This window comes from Gavialis gangeticus, unplaced genomic scaffold (assembly GCF_001723915.1).
Source record: "Gavialis gangeticus isolate Ggan-Ray unplaced genomic scaffold, GavGan_comp1, whole genome shotgun sequence".
Classification (NCBI taxonomy): Eukaryota; Metazoa; Chordata; order Crocodylia; family Gavialidae; genus Gavialis; species Gavialis gangeticus.
Genome location: NW_017729032.1, coordinates 255,567,078 through 255,592,693, shown reverse-complemented (window position 1 = coordinate 255,592,693; position 25,616 = coordinate 255,567,078). Strand labels below are relative to the sequence as shown.

Here is a 25,616-nt window from a genome sequence, read left to right as displayed (position 1 = left end):
CTAGAATTAGTTGCCACTGTTTATTGTGGTAAAGAAGTCCAGGCTCAAATTCTCCTTTGCATGCTCTATTCTTCCTACTTGGTTAATGCAGTGATAGTGTAACCTTTTAACTACTCATTTGTGAGAGCAGTTGTAATAGTCTCTGTACTGAATTCAGAAATGGAGAAGATAGCTCTCTTCTAGCTTGTTAGCAGTTTATATAAACGCTTAGGGATTAATTGGCAATGATGAGAGAGACTTTGTTATTTAATACGATAGTGAAATCTACACATTTATTGATTCAAACAGGACTGTTTCATATGGAACAATACTTTCCAGAAGGAGATTTTATTTTGTTATACAGTCTAGAGAGAATGGAGAAGCACAATTTTCAGCTAATTGAGAAATGAGCCAGATCATAGGATAGTGGACATTTAACTGGGATGCATCCAGCCCTAACTTCAATTTAATATGCTGGGATGTATGCTTTGGATCACTGGCTGTCATTGTTAGTGTCTCAGCATTCTGAAATAACCTTCCCAAGAAAATCAAGCATGATATCTTGTTTGGAGAACTCAACAGGCCAGAGTTCCTGTGGGAACCAGGCAGAACGGGAAATAATGATTTGTGTTAAGGTCTCAGGGGATGAATCTAACTCAGGAGCAGGCAATTATTTCAGGTGGAGGGCCACTTACTGAGTTTTGGCAAGCCATCGAGGGGTGCATGACAGGCAGCCAGGGGCAGATGAAAAATTTAGAAAATTAACAATTAGGGGCCCCATGGGCCGGCTAGAATGGCCTGGCAGGCTGCGTCCCGACTGCGGGCCGTGTTTTGCCCACCCCTGATCTAACTGATGTAACAATACTTCTTTTTCATACTAACTATTGTATATTGGGTTAGGTTCTCCTAGATGAGTACTTACAAAACTAATCTGGGGTGGGTTCCTGACATGCTGAAATCCCCCTAATTTGCTTTATCCTCTTTGAGTCAGAATACAATTAATTATTTTCTGGCATATCTAGTGCACAACTTATGAGAGATGGAAGCTGGGGTCTGCATCCATCTCCCAAGCCTTGTATTGTCTCCTCAGACTCTATTGTCACTGGATTACACCTATCACTGAATTCCAGTGAAGGTGTGAACCTTTTGGTTTGCATTTAAGTCTTAAACAGCTGCGTGATAGGTGCGTGGACTCACTCACTCCATGCTTTTTCATAGCATAAAAAGTGGAAAGTTCCAGACTAAAAACAGTAAATCTTGCTCAAGTTTCCTCACCAGTTGGGATTTCTTGGAGCATGAGTTAAATTTCCTAGGGAATCTGGGATCCTTTTGTGGCACTCATGGCCTGTTTCTGAATCATGGAGTCTTCTCAGTTTGGTCAGTCCTCTCTGTCCTAGATGCATCTTGCAGCTTCAGAGAGCGCCTCAAGAGTACACTTCTTCCTTTCTCCTGTATATCTTTTATTTCTTTGCTTTTAATGAGGGTAAGGTTGACAGTCAACTTGTTCACTGATCTTCTAAACTAGTATAATTCCAAAATGAAGAGGAACAAGCCTGCACACTACTAACACAAAGTAGGGAGAGTGGAAAAAAAATTTTTTTTAATTTATTTTTAAAGTCTGATAAAGTTGTATTGTTAGGCTCTTTTCTGTTTAAGTGGAGCAGTTACTACCGTTAGATCTGGTAGAAAAATATGACTAAATTCTCTTCTAGCCAAAGCAGATCTTTTGCAAAACATTTTAGAGATAGCAGAGTTCTCCCTCCCCAATTACTCTGAAGCAGAAACATGAACCTCAGGCTCTAACCACCAAGCCTCTGGGTAAATCTCTTGCAAAACAACATAACTTGAAAGGATGCATTTTCTTTCTAATAAGAAGTGGAAATGTTTGGAATATCAGAACATTTCAAGAAGTGCCATTATTTTCTAAACAGCCCTATTTGTTTTGTCAAGATGCAGGGCAGTGTAGCCAGGAAACAAATGGGAACAACAAGTAGCAGTGATAAGCTGTTTCGTAACAGAGCTGTCTTTCATAGATGAAAGCAGGCCCTTATCTGTACAGTGTTGGGTAGAGGTAAATGTACAAAGGAAGGAACTGACACTGTGGCATACATCTCAGACAAAACAGTTTATTTGTGGCCCACAGTATTATAGTTAAAATTGTCTTCACCAGGCACGAGGGACTAAACTGTTTGTGGGTAACATTTTGTAGATTTTTGCATAATTTAAAAATACATGAATAATTTTGAGGGTTTAATATATCAGATTTTATTTCAATGTGTTTTCCAGATGATGATGGTTCAGCAATTCTGCAGAAAGCAGAAATAGAAATTTTTGACCAAACACTGTGTCATTCAATATATGGGCTTATCACAGCCAGGATGCTATGTGCTGGGGTTATGTCTGGGAAAAGAGATGGCTGCAAAGTATGTATCATGTATTATCTGGAGAGACAGATAATAACCATGGAGTTTGGTAATCTCCACTTGTCCAGTCATTTTCCTGAGTAAAACTAAGCTTTAAAGCTTGAGCCATAATCTGGGTGAAGTTACAGATTACCCATAGACCATATTAAGGGCACTTGGAATGAAGGATTCTGTACATTTAAAGCTTGTTAACTCATGCTAAGTGAGTTATCTCAAAATTGCACCCCTGAACATTGAGGGTTAACTCTGAGTCATGCTACCTAGCTTGTTAGGATATCTTCAGTCTTTTCCATGGAGATAAAATGAGCTCCTGCCTCCACCCATAGAAGGGACAGAGCCCAGGTGGCCTGGCTTCCAGTCAAACCCCTTCTCACCAGCCCTTTAGTTGCAACTCAGAACTGTATAGGCAAGAAATGGTATTAACTTTCATCATGCAACTGCTCACGATGCATTCTAACTTTAACACCACTTAAAATTCCTTGGATTTCATGTGGTCCAAGTGTAACGTGTAACTTCACTGTCTGAGTTTTTGAGTCCTTCGCAGTACTGGCTGATATACAAATGTGGATTAAGTTTTGGACCTATTTTTTATCCTTCCATTAGTGCCAGACAAGGCAGGTAAAAAGCATTTAAAGCACTGTTTACTTGAAGAATATTCTCCAATCATGCAGCCATGTGGTTGGCATGCTGGCCAGAACTCAGGGAAAGGAAATTTAATATGTATCAGCTATACTTCTCTGGCATGGAAGACTGGTATGTGTTTCCCTGAAGTCAATGGTAGCGGTTGGCATCTGGTAATAACTAGAGTTTATCAAGTCATTGAATTTCCATTCTGTAGGAAAAGCCAACACTTTAAAATTTCCTGAATGATGACAAAAATTGTATCTTTGAATTTTACAGCAATATACAAATTCTCAAATGTTGCTTCAGTAACACCAAAGCATCCTATTTTGGTTGTTTTTAATGATAATATTGGAGTTGGATCATTGACTAATCTGTGAGCTAAATCATGACAAAGTCCAAATAAAATCCTTCTACAATTCAGTCAAATGGCCTAGTCAAAAAATCAGATATATTCAACACAACTGTGCACAACATTTAGAGTTAATCAGATTAGATACTTCCATTGGAATTATTATAACTAACTCTAGTAATTATCCTACTGTACCTTGTATTATGGGGCATCTGTTACCAAATTAAGGACAAACTTGAATCTTACTCCTGGACATAAATTTGTGCCAGGAAGATGGAGGAATGATACCACAGATCATCAAATTCCCCCCAAAATATACATACAGTATTACCTGTAGGATAACCTAGTGATGGGGAAAAAAAGAAAAGCCGTTACTAGATTCTCTTTGTCAGGGTTCATAAATTTCACAGCAGATGTTTTAATGATGAATTCTAAATGCTTTATTATTTCTTTATAAATATTTTAAAGCTAAAAGCTGCTACACTGTACTTTTTAATAATATAAAGGAAGATGATGGCTTAATAGTTCCAATTGGTTTGGACTTACATTTAACTTAAATAGGGGTAAATTGGGTCCCTTACCATCCTTTTTGTGTATCTCAGTTTTAAATTTTAATGACATGTGTGTGTATTTTTAAGATGTTACCAGTTTGTGTGGAATACCAATATAGGGGTCTAGGTTTTTCCTTCAGAGGAATGCATGCAACTACTGCTAATGTATTAAACTATCTAAGAAATCAGGAGAAGGTGTGCATACATCAGAATTTTACCTGGTGTGCAGAGACAGAATTTCATCTCTGTCTGAATCTGGGGATGATAACTTGAAATCCTCAAATGTCTTCCAATAAAATTATTAATAATGTTATTACTTTTTAGTAGTAAGCTTAAGCTCAGTTTGAGGGAATTAAGTCTAATTTGATCACAAGTCATGAAGAAATAGATGATGGAAAAACTAAATACACAAGCATATAAATCAGTGGTGCCCAACTCACGTAGCCCTGCAGACTGAATCAGTGGCAGACCAGATCTGGAGTGCAGAGTTGCATCATCTGGCCTGTGGGCCTGGCATTTGGTGGTGGCAACATTCATTGCTGCGTTTCCTGAAGCCCTGGCAGCTGCTACTCTTCCTGACACCAGATTTTTTTCTTCCATAGATAGCCTTGCAAGCAAGATGATATGGCTCCGTGGTCTGGATTTGGCCTGTCGGGCTCCCACCGGGGTCTGGAAATTTGGTGGCAAGTTGAGCACTGGCAACATTAATTGCTAAGGTTCCAAGAACTGTGAAATGTAATGCTTCCGCCACTTGCCACACTGCCAAATTTTTAGATCCATGAGGTTCCCCACAGGTTGGATGGCAAGATTTCATGACCTAGATCTGGCCCATAGGCCATATCTTGGTCATCTGTGGTATAAATTGATGTACATGGAGAAGTTTTGTTTGTATTGTTGTCATTTGACTTTGTTTCTTTGAAAAACAAGGTTTTGTGTAATTATTTAGTCAAAATTCCATTCAGCTCAGTGGAAGTTTAAGTAAATACACTGGGATTTTGTCTCAGTTGTTGTTTTTATTACAGATCCATGTATAACTAAATTTTTTATTTTTCAGGGTGATTCTGGTGGACCTCTGTCATGTCGAAGCAATTATGAAGGGAAATGGTTTTTGACTGGTATTGTTAGCTGGGGCTATGGCTGTGGAAGACCAAATTTTCCTGGAGTCTACACAAGGGTGTCAAATTTTGCTCCATGGATTCACAGATACGTGCCTTCAGTTTTGTAATTCAGAAATGGTCAACTTGGAACAAAATTAATGGTGAAACCTCCATTAAATGTTATATTTAATTAAAAAAATGTGTCCAGCTTCTTAACCACATTGCCAATTATCACACACATGCCTGAGGTTTCAGAGTGGATTTTAATCATAAATTCTACTAGTTCTAGAAGAAAATAAGGGAGATACATTCAGGTAAAGTGTAAGATTGAATGTAGTAAGTTGCCCACTTCCGTTTAGAAAAGTGACTTTTACTTCCATGTCTCAAGGTCCTCAAAATAGAGATAGTACTGCACAGTTTGCCTGTGTGATAGTTCTCAGATGAAAATGTCAAAGTCCTTTTGCAGGGTGTTTAAATACTGCTTTGTGAAAGACACTCGTGTTCTTGTTTCTTATTCAGGCAAAAGTGTTTAAAAATCTGTGTGAATTTTAATCTTAATAGGTGGAAACTGCAGCAGAATTGGGCACTGAACAAAATTAAGGTTTCAAGCATTTTTTATTTATCTCTAATTTACTTATGGTTAGTAATATAAAAAAGATATTTAAAAAGTGGTCTTGACCAGTGCTTTTCTACATGTTCCTTCTGTCTTGAGTAAAGAAATTCCAGTCAATCAACAGGCTATTTATAAGGTGGCCATAGGCTGAAAGAGAATTATTTTCCTGCCTTTTGTTTTGCAATCCTTAACCTGAAAGGGGACTAACTGCTCTCAAACAGAATCTTTCTGGCTTTCGTATTTCTCAGACTTTTCAAAAATTAATTATTGAAACTGGGCCTGAGAAGTACTGTTAGTTTTTTTGCATCACAGGTACAATTTCACTTTGTTTGTTGTTTTGTCCACATAAAGCTATTGCTTTAAAAATAAATAAATAAATTAGGAAGCTGAGAAAAATATTGCCCAGCAGAGGCACAATATTGTTATTTTTACAGTCATTGAAGTAATTTCTTCATGGAAGTTAAGCCCTTTTGCTCCTTTGATACTATTCCTATGGTTTCCTTCTGGTGTTCAGTAGAATATTCAGTTCAACCTGAGGTTTACATTTGTGTAATGCGTGCACATACACATGCACAGACACAGACACAGACACAGACACACACACACCTCTTTACATAACCAGCTGTAAGTTTATCTTGCTCATGTCTTTCCAAAGAAGACTAGTAACTGGGATATTTTTGTGGAATCCATATCCTACTGAGCTAGTTAGGAATACAAAGAGTTACAGTGATGGTGACTTTTTCCCCTTCCCACCTACCTTGATTGCAGATCGGCTGTTTCTTTCTAAGCAGTATGGCGAAGGTGAAAGGAAAGAAGCAAGAGGAAGACATACATCTCTTCTGAATGATGTTAAAACAATTAGGTTAATTTAAGTTTCTTTCAGAATTTTGATTTGCAGGAATCAAATCTTCCAAGCATCATGATACAGTCTGTTGCTTCCAAAAGGGTGTCAGTTGTATACAGCATACCATCTCCTGATGATTGTGAGTGTGTGTCTGGGCAGGTAAGGGACTGCAGCTAAGAGTTATTCCATGAGTTTTTTAAACAATAGTGTGTATTGTTATTTGGGAACACATTTGACCCTGCTCGTAACTGAGGCGATGATAAACTTGCTGTATCCTGAAGTTGGCAGCAGAAATTGAAACTGCAAATGAGTAATCTAGAATTATGAAAGTTTCTACACATGGTATAGCAAAAGCATATTTTTGCAATTTTAAAAGAAAACTTTTTTTTCTTTTTTTAATTGCAGAGGTATAGCAGAACAACTGTCCTCATTTTATTGTCTGACTATTTAATTTCGCCCTCCTCCTTTTTCTTTCCCTAAATAGAGTCCAAACCTGCATTGGGTCCAGTCTTCCCAAGAAGAAAGCTCATTTCTGAAGTGTTCTTCTTTGAAACGGCTGAGATGGCATCTAGGAATATTACCCATTATTTCCTTAGCAGTCACTGTATTTGTGCTAGTCCTGCACTATTCATTATGTAAGTGCCATTTCTCTTATCAGTGTTTTTTGCTAAGCATTGAGAATTTGAATACACCATGCTTGAAAAGGTGCATTTTATAGAAAACTAAATTAATGAGTCTCCCTTTTTGTTTATAGCATTTTGCAGAGACGGGAGTGGGTGCATTGATTTAAATGATAAACAGTGATTAAAGAATAATAAAGCTGCAAATGGTCCTTCTGACTCTCCTGGCAAATACCATAATCGTGACAGCTGCAACTTTCAAAGGAGCCTACTAGATTAGCTGTCTTCAGTCCACGCACGTTTTCAAAAGATATCTAATTCCTTTAGATTTCCCTGAAAAATCCTAGCCTAAAACCATAAAAATTTGAATGTACTGTACATATAGAAATTGACTTATTCTTACCTGTTTTCTTTTCCTGTAGCAATACAGTTCTGTTCCTTCCAAGGTATTGTCTTCAGTCACTGAATTAAGAGGTGTTTGATTCAATGTGTGTACCATATAGCCATGTACTTCTCTTAGAGGCCTATTTTCACTAATATCAAGGTTTAATCTAATCCTTTCACAAGCGTCTGTAATGCTTTCAACAATGTCTATTAAACTGCTAATGCATGATCCTTTATATTTATTTTTTTATTTTTAGCTCCAGCATTCTCATTTATTTATATTGGTGGAAGTGTAGAAATCCCAAACCTGACGTATGCAAGTGACCTCACTGATCCAAAGTCACAGAAATTTATATTGCAAGCAGAAATGATCCAGAGTTATGTAAGTTCTCATGTGTAAAATAAGAAATCTCAGAAGCATTTCTTATCGCTGGTTGAAGTCCATCTTGCAAAATTCCAGCTTTAGTATAAAGTTAAGCTTTGAGTCACAGGTATTGTTTCTATTCTTTCAAATGAGTGAAATCTAGGATTAGTTTGAGAGAGTTAAGTTACAAAGCTGAAGACAAGTGCTAGATAAGATGGACAAGTGGCTGGGAGGCTGTAAACCTGTTGTGTTGCAGTAGTGCACTGGGAATATAAGTAGCCAGGTGCCGCACCCTGGTCTTAGAGAAAGTACAAAATCTTATATTAAGAGAAACCCACTACTCTGTTCATGACATATATCTTTTCTATTTGTTTTTTATGTTCATATTAACTATTTTGCATGGATTTGTTTCCCTTTGTCAGTACTTTTAAGTACTGTTTAAATTGAATGTGCACACTTTTTTTGTTTTCTCTTACAAGCATCACAACAATGCTTGCATTCTTGCACTTCTCATGGCTTGTATTTGTGAGATCAATTCAGTTTCCTGGGTCCATGCGAACAGAAGTTTTAAACACAAAGCAGCCCTCTGTTAACCTGTATTTCCCAACAGAGTTAATCTAGTGTCTCAAAGCTGCTTTGTATGTGGCCAACATGAGTTATCCATGACTGAATTATAAACCAGACATTTGCCATGGTGTGTAATGAATCTAAATACATAATTAAGTTTAAAATTTTACAAATTCCTTTAGAAGGCATCTTCTTTCCTGGCTGAAAATCAAAGATTTGCTTCCACTTGTTTGTAAAAGAGAAAATTTTTCTGCATTGCAATGAAAATTTTAGTAGAAATATGTGTGTGGCTATTGCTCTTAAAATTAGAAAGTTTTTATCTTCTGTGAAAATGATGACACTATCTGCAAGATGTAACTTTACTACTGAGGTGATTGTGCTATGACCATTTAAAAAGTGTATTAGACACAAAAATGTAACCAATTTCTTTTAGTCTTATATTTGTCTTTCTAATTATTTAACTGTCAGTTTGCAGAATTCTATGAATCTTCTACCTTAGGGAAATATTACTTGAATTCAGTGGTTGCTGCATTTAGGTAAGTGCACGTACTCTGAATTAAAGAAATGTTTTTGAGTATCTGTTGGTATTTTTTTGTTTTGTCTTAAATGGCTTAACTGGGACGGTTATGCAGAATTAAAAGAAGAGAAAATAGGCAAGTTTGGTAGCCTACTTTAAAACCAACAGCTATATGTAATTTTCATGGAATCCTAGTATTTTCTCTGAAGAGTTTTGCTTTCTGTATCTATTGTTTGCTGACAAAACCTATCAAGCAAGACCAAAGTTTTAGTTGTTTTATAGGTTTGTTTCAGGGTTGTTTAAGGATTGCTTTTGAACCTATACCTCCCTCTGATGAAATTTTAAAAAGCAGTTTCCAACTGGATTTTATCTGTTTCCATTTTTCTGTATCATTTGTTTCCTCAAGCTGACAAAAATGCAAGACTTGTTCTCAGATTGTGAAACAAATTCATCTGTTTTGAATTCTGGCAGACCTTTCTCATAAGGAATCAGGCCTTTCATTGTGGGAAAGATGCATTTTGGGGGTGAGCGTGGGGGATGACCTTTGACCATTTCCAAAACTGTCCACTTAAAAACACTTGCACTAAGAGAGTCTACACAACCATGCAACCAAGCCATCATGCAGGAATTTTAAAGTTTAGTGTGCAAACTAGTTAAACTTGGCTCTAAAACAACAAAAGCCTACATAAATGTATATAAAAGCTTCTTATAAATCTCCCCTTCCTTCCCATAGTGAAGGAGAAGATGGTCTCAAAGTCTACTGCTGGAGTATATTCTGGGCACCACAAGATATTACTGGCTCTTTCAAAAAACTGATCTCACTGAAGCAGAAGGAAATAATCAGGAAGCAAGTACCTTGGAGTGTTAACTCTTCTGCTGAAAGCCTTTTGGTAGAAGAGAATTTTGATCGCTTTACAATGGATCTTTTTGGTAAATGTGCATTTGATTAAAATAAGTCTACTAGTTCTTTTAAAATATGTATGCTTGCTTATATCTGACTGATATTCCCTTTTTAATTTAAGTTGCAGATGCTACTGAGTATGATGTGACCTTAAAGTCAGGTAATGAAATAACAAGTAATAATAAGTAATACTACTTGCAAAAAAAGTGCCTTTATCAACAAAGTGATCAGAGTCCCAGGCATTAATTATAGTAGAGTCAAGAAACCAAATGAGAATGGGGACCCCTTTTTTGGTCACTGTCCATACATAGGAGTGGACAGTCCCTCCCTTGAAGAACTCGCTTTTTCTAAGTAATAGTGCGATAATTCTTTGCAAGTGCTCTCCAAAATCTTTTAAACTTGGATACCTAATGTTGAGCTTTTAAAACCTATTTAGGAACATGTCATTTTCACGGTTAATGAAAACGTGCAGCTTTCCATGTCTTGTATTGAGAAAGATTGCTGCTTAGTACCCAGAAAGCAAGCCATTTCATAGCTCTTCTAATAGGTTGAACAGCTTAAATCTAGGCACCCAACTTCGAAAATATTGACCATCACCATTGGAAATATGCAGTTCCATTGGTTTTAATTTTCACATGAGGTTGTTTGCCTCTGACCTCAGGACAATGGATTCATGTTAGAACTAAAGCAGAGAAAGAATAATCTAGTGGCAGAGGCAAAGGAGAAAGCGTTTATTCCGTGGAAATTTAAGATGGTAGGGATGAACAAGATTTTTCAGGCTGACAGCAAAATGAATAGGGTTTCAGTTCACTTCAGGAATGAATTATGTGCTTTTGTATGGGAAGAAGAGCAGGCTCTGCACATGCTGGAGTATGGAGTACTGGGATTTGTTGGCAGGCATAGGAGAGAAATGTGTATGTGAGTAGGGTTTCTGCCAAAATTAAGTTAATCTACTAGCATAAAGATATACCAAAAATGGCCTATAGACTTGCAGAAGAAAGAGTTCAGGCTGAATTGGAAGGTTTGAGTTAAGAGGAAGCTACAGGATACAGATCCTTGCACACAGATTCTCTTATTTTTAGGACATAGAAGTGCTCCTAGAGATGTGCAGCTGAAAGACTTTACATATCTACAGACCAAACCAACTGTATGAAGCTTTTATTTTCATAGTTTCACCTCAGCCTTGTTGGAGAAGGGACCACCTGTTTTGTTTGAGAATGTATTGCAGTATAGTTTCATCATACGTGCAGTCCTTGTCTTGTCTGCTGACATCTAGAAGTATGTCTGTTGTGATGAAGCCTTATTTTGCAGACGGCTTCTATCCATTTGATTTATACTGAGACTTCCACAGTTTAATTTCTTTTTGCCCTCCCTTGGTTTTGAATTTTGCAGCTGCTGATGTAGTCTCTTTTGTTTAACAGTATCCTTTGACCTATATGCAAAGCCTGGTAACAACAGGAGTTTGACTTTGATGAATCCCAAGAAATCTTTTTACCAGTGGCGGCTGCGAGTTCCTTCTAACTATGTCGTGAGACTTGTCATTCTTACGTTGCATGGCGTTACTCCGGGGAGCTGTGCATCTCACAGATTATCAGCATATGATTTCCTCCTCCCTCTTCAGAACAAGATCATTACAAGGTATGACTGTACACAAAATGCTACCTTTTGGGCTTAAATAAAAGAACAAAAACCCCAAGCACATGCACCCACTGCCTGTAGGAGCTCTTTTGAACACACCTTTATTCAAAAACAGTTGCCTGAGGGTTGAATAGCTCAAGGGACTGGCAGTGAAATAGAGAATCATGCACCTTGAAAAAGTCTGTTCAGAATACAACCAGGGTTAGTAGTGGCTGAGATTCAGTATCATTGATATCACAAACCTATCTAAAATAAGTAGATGGGCTCTTGCCAGTTCTTATTAACACAGATCCACTTGGCAAATCTTAATGATATTTAGTTCTAATACTCACCTTTGAATTCAGCAAAGAGACCAGATATCGTGTAGCCACCAATTAGTGTTAGTTTTAAATTACCCTCAAATTAGCACTGGAACACTTGGGTAGCTTATGACAGGAAATTCCTCTGATGTGCTTTTTTATTTATGGAGTAGATGTCAGTTTCAAGGGCCACCAACTTCCCTCTTATTACTTTTAATAACACTACTTTAAAACAAACAGAAGAGAGATGTTCATTAATATCAAGCAGCTCATAGTATTTTCAGGTACAGCTTTGGATAAGGGCATTTTCCCCCAGTTTAATTCATGTACTTGGTATATGGAACTAGCTTATGCATTGATGCTTGTGTATAGCAACCTACAAAAATAGGGTTTGAGTACACTGAAAGAACTAAGTATACTCAAGAAAAAGAATCATACTTGGAAAGAAAGTCTATATGCAAGTGGAGGTTTCTTTCTCAGCCTGTTCTCATTCTGGAAAAACTTATTGCATGTTGCCTTACTCTCTCTCTGTTGGGCACAAGTTGAATGGTATGTTTGTTTCCTTGCTGACTGACAGAGTCCATGCATTTCCTTGCATGCCCACTACCTTAAGCAGCTATGAAATAACTAGTATCTGACTACATCAAATGTTTGCAATAGATCCTGTATGGTGTGGACAAATGGTATGGATACATTTCCACTATTCTTAGCTGACAGGAAATAATCTGTGGGGTTTATACTATTTGTGCTGTATCCAGTGTTATCTTTGATATAAAAAGTTTTTAGTACTTTGAGTATTTCAGCTTTTGTGCATGATCCAAGACATGTGAGAGGAAAAGCAGTTGAGTTGTTTTGAAGGACCATCCTTTTCTGTGTACTTGGCAGTGTAAGTCATGTTGCAGGAGAAGGGAGAATGTAGCTATACACATGGAAGATGAAGACTTGAGGTTAACATCATGTACTTTAACCCCAGCCCCACTGGTTTATCAAGTCAACTGTAGGGAAACCTTCCTTAATGATCCTTAGCATTTAGTTTCTTCATGATGCATTTATATAGGCATCCCATCCAAGCAGATGACCACGTCATAAATGGTTCTGATTTACCTCCTGTGCAATGCAGTGGTGAACATGTACCGTGGCAACAAGCTAGCTATGAGGGTATGAAATAAGGCTGTGATTATATACTGCATAAGCATGCAACTTGGGTAAATTCTCAGGCCCTTTTTATGTCTTCACCCTCTCATTCTTGTAGTCCCATGTCAAAAAGGCAGAGCAAAAACAGAATGGCTCAAACAGGTGACTAATATGTAAGGGCATCAGAAGATGACTATTTGATGATGAAGGGTGGAGAAAAATTAAGACTGTTCATTTCTGGTAAAAGATGAATAAAAAGGAATGCAATAGAAGTATATTAAATAACATATGTTTTTTAGAGAAGGTAAACTGGGAACACTAAATAGGCAGTGTCTCAGTAGAGGAGTAGGAAATGAAACTCATTTCCGTTTAACTGATTAAAAAGTTAAGATAACAACAAATGTATTTCACACAGTAACCTTCTGCGGTCAGTTGGTGCATCTACATGTGAGTTTTACTGCAGAGTTAACTAATTAGCTCCACAGAAAAGCATCACCGTCTACACGTGCACTGCTATTGGCATGCAGTAAATTAATTGACCCCACCATAGGATAATACTGTTGGGGACAGTATTATTTTATGGCAGAGTCATTTACTGCACAGAAATGCATATGTGAACAGCGACTGGGTCTGCAGCAGTTTGAGCACCGGCAAACCAGGCTGGGGTGGGGGCAGCCACATGGATGTATAGTTTTGTTACTCTTATGTCCTAGCCAGCCCCTCTGCCACCTGGGAGCCCTGTCAGCTGATTAGGGGTGTGTGGGGGGGTTCATGTGCACCCTAGGGTCTAGGAGCTCATAGCTGATGGGCTGCTCCCAGCTGCAGGGCTGCCCCAGGTGGCCCCACCACTGGAAGCCTGCATTAGCTGCAGTTTCCCAGCTGCAGCAATGCCTGGGATGCTCCCACTGCTGGAAGCCTGCATCAGCAGCAGTCTCCCAGGTACAGGAAAGCCTAGGGTGTCCTCGCATCTAGAAGCCTGGTCAGCTGAGGGGCCTCCCAGCCATGGGAGTTTACTAATTGCTGGTGGAGGCAGAGCCTGGGATCATGATCCCAGGCTCCCCCTGAACCAGTAATAAGACATGATAGGATCTAATGCATAATCCCACAGTCATGCCTCCTGCTATGTATGTGTGGCATAGCAAGAAGCATGAACCATGTGGCTCTCACATCAGATCCCATCTCACCTTTACCTGCCCATCTAGAGGGGCCCTATGGCATAAAACAGCACCAAGTATTAAGTATTGGAGTAAATCTGTTTTATTCTGTTGGTATATCCTCTAACACAATGGAGTCCAGGGCTCTAGGCATTGTTACCATATAATTTAACAGAAGTATAAATAATATAGAAATCACAGTCTAATCAAATCTTCATGCTTCTCAGGTGGTGTGGAGTACCAGGGGCTTGGAATCCCCCCATTGTTCGGTTAACTTCATCAAGTAATGTAATGCTGGTCACCTTCTCACTGGACAAAAGAAAAGAGAACAGCATACTAAAAGCCTACTTCCAAGCAGTTCCTAAAATTGGTAGGTAATCAAATCAAGTTGCACATTTGACATGGGCATATTCATACTTAATAGTCACTAGTAATTTAGAACATTACTGTCTGGGTTTTTCCTGAGACAACGATATTGAAGTATCATCCTAATAACCCACACTGTATCTGCTTGAAGCAGGTTTCAGTCACCTAAGCAGAGTCTGGGGAATACTATCCCTCTGCTTCTTAGGGTTAGTCTTCCTGGGGTTAGAACTAGAACATCTTTTCCATAGGTGACTTTTTGTCCCTGCCTCTAGGTGGTTCATTAATGATGTCTGCTTCTGCATATACACAATTACTATCAGGGAAAAGTACCTCCCATGCCCCTTCCCCTACTGCAACCCCTGCTATTCATGCCCCTTCACCAAGTGCTGCTGATTTGTTACCTGTAATGGTAAGTTTAGCTGTAAGAAAAACAGGCACTGCAGTGGTGGAGCTGTGTGGCCATGTTGGGCTGCATCAGATCTTTGTGGGCCAGATCTGGCCCATGGGCTGACCCCTGAGTGCAACTTATGTAATTGCAATTTCTGTAATTGTGTTGTTAACTAATGTTTTTTTTTTCTCCCAGTATGTGGCGGGCGTTACATCTCATGGAATGGGACTGTGAGCTCCCCTTATTATCCAAGTTACTATCCACCAAGCATCGACTGCAGCTGGATAATCAGAGTAAGTCCTTGCACTTGGAATTCATAGTGATTTTGTGCAAAGTTCTTCATTGCACATCCTGAGGTAGTAAAACAGGAAGGAAATAAAGGAAACCATCCTGAGAACCATGCTAGCAACAGCTTTGAACAAATCTGATGGCAGTTAATATTCTTACCTATGCTGCAGCTGCGGTTTTGGGGTCTTTTTGGAGGGGAGAAGGGGCATAAAGGTCCACTGTCCCTTAAGGAGACAGGATTTGGCAGTGTCACATATGATGTGCAAGATAGGAAAGCATCTTAGACTGTGAGGGTATGGCAGTTTCTGTCGCTGCATGAGTTAGGATCGGTGTTCCATATTGAGGGCATTGCTCAATTGTTTCAGGAGGAAAAACCTGAAATGTTATTCAGGTGTTTTTTAGTATAGTTCTGTTTTTCCCTAAACATGCTAGAAACAGCAGAGGCAAGGACTTTTGTGGGTGACATCTTTTATTGAACCAACTGCATAGTTAGGATGCAATGCATTCAGATATCACCCACAAAAATCATTGCCTTTCACATTTCCTGACCATCATGGAGACAGCTGCACCCCAACACTACTAGAAACAGCAGAAAGTTCCCTTACTTGGATGTATCCAGTTTTGCCTTTCCAGTGAGTGTTGTGTCCCAAAGCAGCTGTCCCTTGGCTTTGTATCTAGGCCAAGCTCACCACTGGTGCTTTTTTTGTCTGCTGGCTTTCTACTTCATGAACATGGATACAACTGCGCAGGACTTATCTATGCTTATTTGGCTCTGCTGCCCAGAACTCCTGGTGCCAGAGAGCTGCCACCACAGAATGTGTGAATCCATGCATTTCTGAAGGTCTGCATCATTTGCTGATGAGAACATGACTTTTGAATTCCGCTTTATACTGAGCCAATTTGAAAATATATATTAGCCATAGTAAAACTCCTTTCTTTTGTTTTTCACCCCTTTGATTTTAGGCACCATTGCCTGGCTATAAGTTATCACTAAAAATTCTTGTAATACAAATTCAGGAGAAGTCTCCAGGATCTAGTAAATGTGATAAGGACTGGTTAGAAATTGATGGAGTTAGGTGAGTTACACAAATTCTACTAATTGCCTGGTGATCTTGAGAGAGGATGTAATTGGTGCTATAAAATGTTTTGTACTAAAACCTTATATTTCTCAACTGTTTCTTGTGAAGAATTGTACAGCTTTGTAAACACTATCACGTTTTCACTCTGACTTTATTACTTGTGGATAAACAGCAAACAGTTGTCACTAATGGCAGCATGGTCCCTATTTCATAACAATAAAAATGTGCTTAATTGGTTAACTTTGATTGAAACCAGTGGTGATCCATGAGGTCCACTGCAGGGTTTTTCATTGAGCCACTGGAGCTATGATTTTTCGCCACCCTCTTGAACTAGATTTCTGTTCTGATGGGTGAGTTCCTTTGTCATTTCAGAATTTTGCTTTGTAGTTGCAATGCATCTGTAATGATTGCAGTTTGCTTTCATTTTTCATGGCAATATAAAGTGTTTTACAAATGTCCAGTGTCCATCATTGGGAAGGAATACATGCAAGTTAACATGCAAGGGGAATTCCGTGAGTGGAAACTGAACTTCTTGGGTTTGCAGGACTGAACAGGAAACCTTTTAAAGAGACTTTTTTAGAAGGGCTCCAGATAGATAGGCCATAGTTTTCAATGTTGGCCTTCTTGCACACTTGTTCTTTGGCTTCCTGTCCCAATGAAAATCAGTAACTTCAAAGATAAGAAAAGTATCCTTGCAGGGTGGGAGGGGAACCACATTCATTTAAAACCCCTGTGACTTTTTGGGGAATTTGTATGGATTTTATTGGAACTGTATTGCCCATGCATAGATGTTAGTGTTTTTGTATGGTGAATAATAAAGAAGGCTGGGTTGGCAAGATAATCTAAAGTCGCTACATTAAAAAGAGTTAAGATCTGATGGAAGTGTAATGTAGTTATAATGATTCTTTTCCCTTTCCAGGTATTGCAAAGCTATTGCAGAAGGCCAGAGAAATAAAGACTATGGTTATTCAGTTGCAATCAATTTCCATTCAGATGAACTGGTCACTCATAGAGGTTTTTACATTGAATACAAAGCATTCAGTTACATGGACCGTAAGTGGATACAGGTGCATTTTAATTTAAGGGGTTAATATTTTTTTGCTTCTTTAATCTTGATAAACTTCTAATTCACTAGATTAGTTAAGTTTATTAATGTAAAAGTATTTGTCATGAATTTGGATGTTTAAAGCATTGGACTTTTCACTGAATTACTTTGAGAAAATACGACTACAACCTTCAAAATAATTTCTTACGTTAATGTTTCCAGGCTTCCCAGAGAACTTCTGTTAACTGGCAGATAATAGTTGGACCTCCAAAAAATTGTCAAATCCAGTTTGTTGAAGGCTTATGAAATTCTCAAGACATTTTAAAAGGTCCATGTTGTGATCACTGCTGCTAGTAGGGGAGGAGGGGCAAATTTAGGGCTTGTCTTCTCATTGATATCAATCTGGACTAATGCAAGATGTGACTTGAAAGTGTATTAACTATTCCTGATTACCTTAGCAGTGGCTGCTCTTACTGTGGATTTCCAGAAGTGACATAAAGCAAATTTTATTCCAAAATAAAAGCAGCCACCCAATGAATTAATTAGGATGTGAATTCAAAATTGACTAATTGCTTCTATTTTGTTCTGAACTAATTTTCAGAATAGTTTAGAATAAACAATAAGCCCTTAAAGGAGTGGCTAAGGTTTGATGGGAACCTTGCCTGCTTTATTTCAAAATTTGTCAACAGCTGTCCTCTAGTCAGCATTTCGGATGACTGATATTTTGAAAGACCTCTGCACTCCCCTTTTCAGATGCCTCCTTTATTAACAAAACAAATATTGATCTTCATTGTGGAATGTTGTGATCAGGTCCTTAGATATCTGTATGATTGACAATTGTGCGTGGTATCATTTTTTGTTCATTTGGATTTGCTGGTGAGGTGTTCGTTTGCTTTTTCTGTTCTTTTGATGTGTTGGTGTTTTTAACGTTGTCGTATTTCAGTAGTTTAGGACCCAGTTTTATGTTCTAGCTTGGGAGGATATGGGCAGGACCAATGGCCATTAAGACTTCAGCATTTGGGAACTTCCAGGGATGCCGTTTCATCTGTGCCTTGGTGATTCTTGTTTCTGAAGAGTCATTGGCTAAGGGTCCCTTGGCTGCCTGGGTTGCCATATGGAATAGAGAATGGTACAGAACAAGAGCTTAAAAATGCTGTTCTTTAAAGAAAATGCACAGAGTTCTTTCTCCTTACACTAGTGGTATGCACTCATTGTACGCTCTTCTCCCACTTAGGTGTGTATTGCCATACCCACAGCCAATCCAGTGAAGACCAGAATGGTGGGCTTCATGGGTCTGTGTGTAGGGCAAGTCCTGTAATGTAGCTACCTAGACACAATGGCGGCCTATACTTTCGCTTGGGGGCAGAGAGGGAGTTTTAATTAGAGCAGTTCCCAGAGAGCCACTCTAATTAAAATGCCTCACTGTCACATGTATTAAACCCCTATGGGTTTATAAATGGCCTCAGGGTGCTTTCAATGAGGTTTAGACAAAATGCCCCAGCAGCCATTTTTAAATGCGTGGCGGCTTATACGCGTGATAATGAGGCTACACTGGGGCCTTCTAATTAGAATGTGGAGCAGACTCAATTAGTCAAGTCTGCTCTGATGTGTTCTAATTAGAATGTGATCCAGCACGTATATAAGCAGCCTATGAATGCTCGGTGAAGGGTGTTGGCAAGGTGTGGGGCTTATGTGGGTACAGGATTCTGAGACCTGTGTTCTCCCAGTGCAATCCTGCCTGATAATTGCAAATTAGGAGAAAACAAAATCCTCCCTTCATAGACTGCTGAGTATCCACAATCTTTCATCATTTGAGATTTTACTGAAGTGTTGCTGTAAAAACACCTAGATCCATGTTGTGGCACATGTAGATATATATAGAAAAAAGGATGTGTAACTGTGGATTACCCCTCTTCAAGATGTGAAAGGAATAGACAACTACCTGAAATTAGTTTATTAGATCCTTTTCCCCCACTTCTGTGTGAAGTATACAGAAAAGTAGACTCAGTTCTTTTTTTCTGATTGAAATTAATAAAACTGTGGGACAAAACTGTGGTGGTTGGTTCTGCCTGGCAGATCCAGAGATGAAAGAGAAACCACTTACATTGACTTGGGTCAGGCACATAGAGAACAAATTTTCAGGCCAATCATTTTGAAAGTTGCGTGTAAGGATTTCAAGATGTCAAAAAGGGAAACAATGTGTTTGGCTCAATCCAAAACAAGTTTTTAAATATCTTAGAATTTTGTGGCTTTTTCCTCATCTTTGGTTCTTTTAGTTTGTCCTCGACAATTTAAGTGTGCGGATAGAACATGCGTTCCTTTAAACAGTCGGTGTGATGGAAGGCAAGATTGTTCAGATGGCAGTGATGAATTAGACTGTGGTAAGTTTGTAATTATTACTATGGAACAAAAGTGGTGCACCAAGGCACTTAGGTGGCTGTATAACATTAAAAATACAGAGGGATTAATATTTAATATACTAACTTTCAGTACTGTTGCATATACCCCATAGAAATAAAATGTATTATGCATAAGAATTTGTAAATAGCTGGAAATTAGGAAGAAAAAGGGTAGAAAAGGAGAGGAGGAGAGAGTGGGGAAGGGAGTGTAAATGGTAAGGTCAAGCACTATGTGATGAATCAGATGTCAGGCAGGTTGTAATGTGCCATAAATCTGACATCTGATTCACCAGGTACCTGCCTGACCTTACCATCTACACTTCCTAACCCTCCTCTCTGTCCTCCCTTCCTTTTCTACCCTTTGTCTTCCTAATTTCCAGGTTTTGCTTTTTCCCAAACTGCCTCTTTTCTACCTTGGAGAACTCAACTATAATAGTGTCTCCCTTACTTACCTTGGCATTATTTCCCTTACTGGTTTTTTTCATACTTTTAACTTCTTTCATTCTTTGGATGTCTCAGAACAGCAGACTCCCTATGCCCACAGAAGAGTGCTTTGCCTGCACGCTTGCTAAGAACTTTTTCCCAAATGAGTCAGTTGTTTTAATAAAAGATACCACCTCTACCCAAAGAACCTTGCCTGCCTATGTCCTTAGACCAACACAGCTACAACCAAAAACCCTCCTTCCATGTAGAAACCTATGATGTGTTATGCATTCGTTACAGAGATTTCTGTAAGGAGGGCTTAGACCATGAGAGGAGATGCAAAGAATAATCTTAACCTATATCACAGGGTATTGATGCTCCATTACATTTTCTTCATTCCTGGTCAAATGGGTACAGTTAATGGGAAGCTTTAACTTTTTTTTTTTGGCTTCAGGCTGCAGTCCAGAGGAGTCTAACTGTGGTAATGGGAAGTGTAAGCATGCTTCTAAGATATGCAGAGGGGAAGAGAGCTGTGGAGAGGAGAGTGATGAAAACAACTGCTGTAAGCTTACTGTGAAGTAATTCTATATGAGATGCATGAGCAGTAGAAACAGGAACATTTCCACTTTCATTTTCTTTCTCAAACTAACTGCATTTGTAGATCTTGTGGTGTGTGTGTGTGCATGTGTATGTATATATGGATGCAGACCATTTCAACAATTCTGCTTATGTGCAAAAGTGATTTATTTCCTGAAACAACAATGGGGAACTTTTAGTGAACTTTTAGTCAATGAGTGGTTTCAGATAATTATTTCTGTCCTGGCATGAATAGGCCCAAGGAAAATAAAATGGATTTTTCTGACATTAATGTTTGTTCTGCCAGTCTAATTAAATATGGGCATGCTAGAATGGTGTTGTAATATAAAGCAGGACAAAGCTCATAAATTCGTTGTGTTGCTGTGTCAGTAAATCTGATGATTTTGGACAGGTGTGTCAACAAAATGTGGTATCTCCAACATATTTCTTTCTCATTTCTCTATTTCACATGTGGTATTAGGTTAATAAACATCAGCAATCAGATGTTTTAGAACAGGGGTGGGCAATTACTTTGGGCGGAGGGCCGCTTGCCGAGTTTTGGCAAGCTGTTGAGGGCTACCCCACCCCTTGACAGGTGCCCTGACCCCAGGTCACCATCTTGGGACCAGAAGTCCCACCCCTTAGCCCCTGGCCTTTGCCACCAGAAGTCCCTCCCTTTGCCCCAGGAAATATTCCTTTTTAGCAAGGGGTTTTGCCATCTCAGAACCAGAAAAATACCAAATTATATTCTAAAAATCAAACATCTACAACATTCATTAATTTGATTTCAAAAAATATTTTTGTCCTGATTTACTGGTGTTTGTATAGAGTACACAGAGGTGATTGCATAAAAGCTTAAAATGAAGCCTGCTCTTGTACACTGGGGGAGGTATGGGGGGGTATAGTTTTGTGGGGGGGCTGTCAGGAGGTTTATAGGGGTGTGTAGAGTGATGGACCATGTGGGTGTGGTTATGTGGGGTGTGGGTGGGTATGGGGTTTGTGGGGGCTGTGTGTGGGGGTGGGAGCCTTCACATATGGCAGGGTGAGGGGGCTGTGGGTGCATGTGTATGGTGGGGTCTGCTTGTGGGATTCACCCTATGAACAAACACACACACTCCTTCCCTCATTGCTCTCTCTGTCTCTCCCTCTCATTGCACGGAAACACACATGCACAGATGCACACTGTCTCTCCCTCCCTCATTGCACAGATGGACGGACTCATGCCCATATACACACTCCCTCCTGTTCCTGGCCCTGGGGTACCAGCACAGCCCCATGCTCCCATGGTTTGGCAATACAGCCCAAGCCATGTGGTCCTGGAGCAGGCACACAGGGAAGCAGTGAAAGATGGATCAGGCAGAGGCTTCTGTGGGAGGGAACTGTGGGGGCAGGGCTCAGCCAGCCTTGCTCTGACTCCTACTGGCTTTCCCTGCATATTACTGCCCCTGGCTCCTGTCATCTTTGACAGGCAGCCAGAAGCAGATAAATGTTATTTTTTAAACTTTTTTGGTGCTCCACGGGCCAGATAGATGGCCTGGTGGGCTGGATCCGGCCCATGGGCCATATTTTGCCCACCCCTGTTTTAGAAGCATGACGCTCAGTGCACTTAGATCTACTGCACTTTGATGTAGCAGTCATCTCTCTTCTTGTAGGTAGGATACTCATATTTTGAACATCCTGAACATGGAGGAGTCATTAGTTTCCCTAAATGAAGAAAGGACAGTAAACATGCTTTTTTTTCTTCTTTTCAGACCATGTATAGTAACAGACTTGCCTCATATTTGAAATTTAAATTGCTTTTCCTACGTGGCCTGTGGAATCATATTTTTCTGCATATTGTGAATAACCATGGGATCAGAATAAGAAATTTCATTAATAAACACTGTTTTTGCTGTATGATGCAGCAAAAATGGTAGCTTTTGTTACTTCAGAATGCATTACCAAGCAGTAACTTCTGATATGCTACTGTTGTCACAATGAGGGCTTTATATTTAAATCAGTTTTCAGAAATATTCATAGATTCATAGATTTCTAGGGGCTGGAAGGGACCTTGTAGATCATCAGGTCCAGTCCCCCTGCACTAGGCAGGAAAAGACAACTGGGGTCAAGAGACCACAGCGAGGTGACTGTCCAGTCTCCTTTTGAAGATTTCCAAGGTAGGTGATTGCACCACCACTGAAGGGAGTCTATTCCACAGTCAGACACCCTGACTGTGAAGGAGTTTTTCCTGGAATTAAGCCAGAAACGGCCTTCCAGGAATTCGTATCCATTGCTCTTGGTCTTCCCCATGGGTGCCCTGGTGAACAGGTGTTCACTGAGTTCTTGATGTAGCAGTAAGCCACTACCAAGTCCCCTCTCAGTCTTCTCTTTGGTAGGCTGAAGAGGCCCAAGTCACTCAGCCTCTCCTCGTATGACTTGTCTTGCAAGTCCTGATCATACGGGTGGTTCTTCTCTGGACCCTTTCAAGTTTTTCCCGTGTCCTTGTTGATGTTGAAAAGCACTGGTCCAAGCACAGACCCCTAAGGGACACCACTGGACACTTCTCACCAGGACGACAGATCTGTTCATGAGAGCTCTCTGGGTCCTACCATGCAGCCTGTTTTCCACCCACTGAACTGTTAAGTTGAGGAGACTCCTGGAGTCTTAACAGCTGACTTAGCAATAAGACCATGGTTTAAATGCAAATATCAGACAAGCTAGGACAAAACCATCTGCCCAGAGTACAAGGTTGCCAACAGGGACACATGACATGAATCACCTGCTTTCTAGTGGAACAACACATTCTGCAGTAAGGACTGGGGACCCAAATTGTAAGGGAAGTACTTTCTCCAAACAAAAAGTAAAAAACTCAACTCTGAAGGTAGCAGTAGTGGCATATTAATACCTTTCATTAAGAAGCATTAAAAAACATCTAACTTGTACTCTACTATCTAAAAACGTTAATCCTCAAGTAAATTTTAGTCTAAGTTTTCAACATCTCACGTTATGTTTTTCAGGATATATGCTATATGGGTTATTTAATTTGTCCAAGTGACATCTATTCTAGCATGTCTGTAGTCTCCTCCATTACTGTGAAGAAAGTCTTAATATACAAAACAGGTAATACATTTTTAGATCGTAGGAATTGGAGTATTATCAAGTGATTTCTCAAATTGGATTTCATTGTGCATCTAAATGAAAAGTTGTGTGTTACCACACAGCTCACTGTTTCATTGCTGTTAAAGGTATGACATTAAATCTTTCTGAACAGATCCACCATGGTACCCTGTTATGATCTATTGTATATCCACTATTATTGCTAGGTAGTAGTTGAAATATAATTGTTTCAAATATTTTAAAACTGCAGTAGAGAAAGCACCAAAGAAGAATACAGAGATCTACATTACGGCTAAAATGAAAAAGATTAAAATTCATATCTAATATCTGTGATTTTTCAAGCAGAATGAACTATATAGTCTGAAGGCAGATGATCTATCACGTCTCAATTTTTTTAATACATGGCAATCAGCAGCAGCTATTTCCAAAACATATGCTTCATCTCCCTTTCTTGCTTTCCTCACATTCTCCTTTTTCTTCATCATTGGCCATAGTATCACATATTATCACATACTGCACATAGATACACAGGGCAAATCTAGGAATTTGACTCCATGTAGAAATGTTAAATTAACAAGTTTATCAGTAATTAAACAACAAAAATATGAATGAGATAGTATAAAATGCCACTGTTTGGGGGTAGAGATAGGTAGAATTCCTAAACACATAGGATTTATCATAATCAATGTTTAGTATATCTACAATTAATACCAACAACCTCATTATTTGTAGCGATGCAGCCAGAGGACTGATCACATCTATTGATATGCTGCATTCTGTCCTGAACCTAGTTGCCCAGTAGGTGGGCATGGGTAGCGCATGCCACCATCTGCAAACAGGTGTGATGTGGTTAACATAATGTCTCTTTGTCCCACAACCTGGTGTTAATTTAAAACTGTGTCAGGTGGGGATAGCCTATAACCTTTCACTTCCTTACACAAGTCATTAATGAGAGAGAATTCTGCTAAGTAACCTACGAAAAAGTACCTTTCAAGATGTTTCATAAGTCATGTATTTTTTTTCCCTCAGCCTCTAAAAATTGTTCTCCATATGCATATAAATGCTCAAATGGCAAGTGTTTAATGAAACCAAACCCTGAATGTGATGGAATAAGAGACTGTGCTGATGGATCTGATGAAGTTAATTGCGGTATGTAACATTTAAGGTCCAATGGAAAACCATTTTAAACTAGGGCTTAATTTAGGGCTGAATTATTACACTAAACTGAAATAAGTAGCAGTAGATTTGGTTAAAAATTAGTAGAACAGAGGATTTATACAGTTAGATATGAATAAAAATAATTTCCTGCTATTGTATGAAAATATTCCAATATTATAAAAGCCTTAGTCTGTCTGTAATGCTTTGTTTGCACTCTAATTGGTTGTCCTGGCAGCCAATCAGAGTGCTCCAACAGACAGAGCTGCACAGCAGAGCACTGCTATGATGGTGGGGACTGAGGGACCAGAGTCGGGGGGTGAGGCCCCCCCAAGCCCTGCTTCTTGGAGCCAGGGGTCAGAGCGGGACCCCCCTGCCCTCCCCCCAACAACAGCCAGCAGGGAGGGGGAGGCAGCAGGGAAGAGGGTAGGAAGAAAGGGAGGGTCGGATGGGAGCAGGAAGGAGACGGGGGGTTACTGGTCGCAGCATGCGGCAGCCGGCTGCCACCACCACATCACAGCTGCCCATCGCTGCTGCCGGCCAGCCGCCACCACTGCATGCAAGCTATTCTCCCCTCCCCAGTCCTGGGAGGCATGGGGCTGGGGGCTGCATGGGCCTGCACCTGAAGCAGCAGGGGGGAACCAGACCTGAAATGACAGGGGGGAGGAAGGGAATGAGCTCAGGCCAAAGCGGTGGGCAGGGATGGGAGGGAAGCCGGAACCTGACCCGAGCGGCTGGGGGGA

At 39.6% G+C, this 25,616-nt stretch overlaps 2 protein-coding genes across 2 annotated transcripts in view; both read left to right on the top strand.

Moving 5' to 3' along the window:
* The window catches only part of TMPRSS7 (transmembrane protease, serine 7), a 63,534-nt gene extending 58,289 nt beyond the window's left edge, over nt 1-5,245 (top strand). Inside the window, exons 17-18 of the mRNA XM_019523912.1 lie at nt 2,266-2,402; nt 4,981-5,245. Coding sequence (XP_019379457.1) covers nt 2,266-2,402; nt 4,981-5,151 — 308 coding nt within the window. The 3' untranslated portion in view covers nt 5,152-5,245. The remainder of the gene's footprint in view (nt 1-2,265; nt 2,403-4,980) is intronic.
* A 1,151-nt stretch (nt 5,246-6,396) lies between these two features.
* The window catches only part of LOC109303541 (suppressor of tumorigenicity 14 protein-like), a 50,384-nt gene continuing 31,164 nt past the window's right edge, over nt 6,397-25,616 (top strand). Inside the window, exons 1-14 of the mRNA XM_019525760.1 lie at nt 6,397-6,639; nt 6,965-7,115; nt 7,742-7,866; nt 8,884-8,951; nt 9,666-9,862; nt 9,955-9,993; nt 11,255-11,471; nt 14,286-14,428; nt 15,008-15,105; nt 16,064-16,176; nt 17,099-17,232; nt 19,501-19,605; nt 20,501-20,608; nt 24,748-24,867. Coding sequence (XP_019381305.1) covers nt 6,556-6,639; nt 6,965-7,115; nt 7,742-7,866; nt 8,884-8,951; nt 9,666-9,862; nt 9,955-9,993; nt 11,255-11,471; nt 14,286-14,428; nt 15,008-15,105; nt 16,064-16,176; nt 17,099-17,232; nt 19,501-19,605; nt 20,501-20,608; nt 24,748-24,867 — 1,702 coding nt within the window. The 5' untranslated portion in view covers nt 6,397-6,555. The remainder of the gene's footprint in view (nt 6,640-6,964; nt 7,116-7,741; nt 7,867-8,883; nt 8,952-9,665; nt 9,863-9,954; nt 9,994-11,254; nt 11,472-14,285; nt 14,429-15,007; nt 15,106-16,063; nt 16,177-17,098; nt 17,233-19,500; nt 19,606-20,500; nt 20,609-24,747; nt 24,868-25,616) is intronic.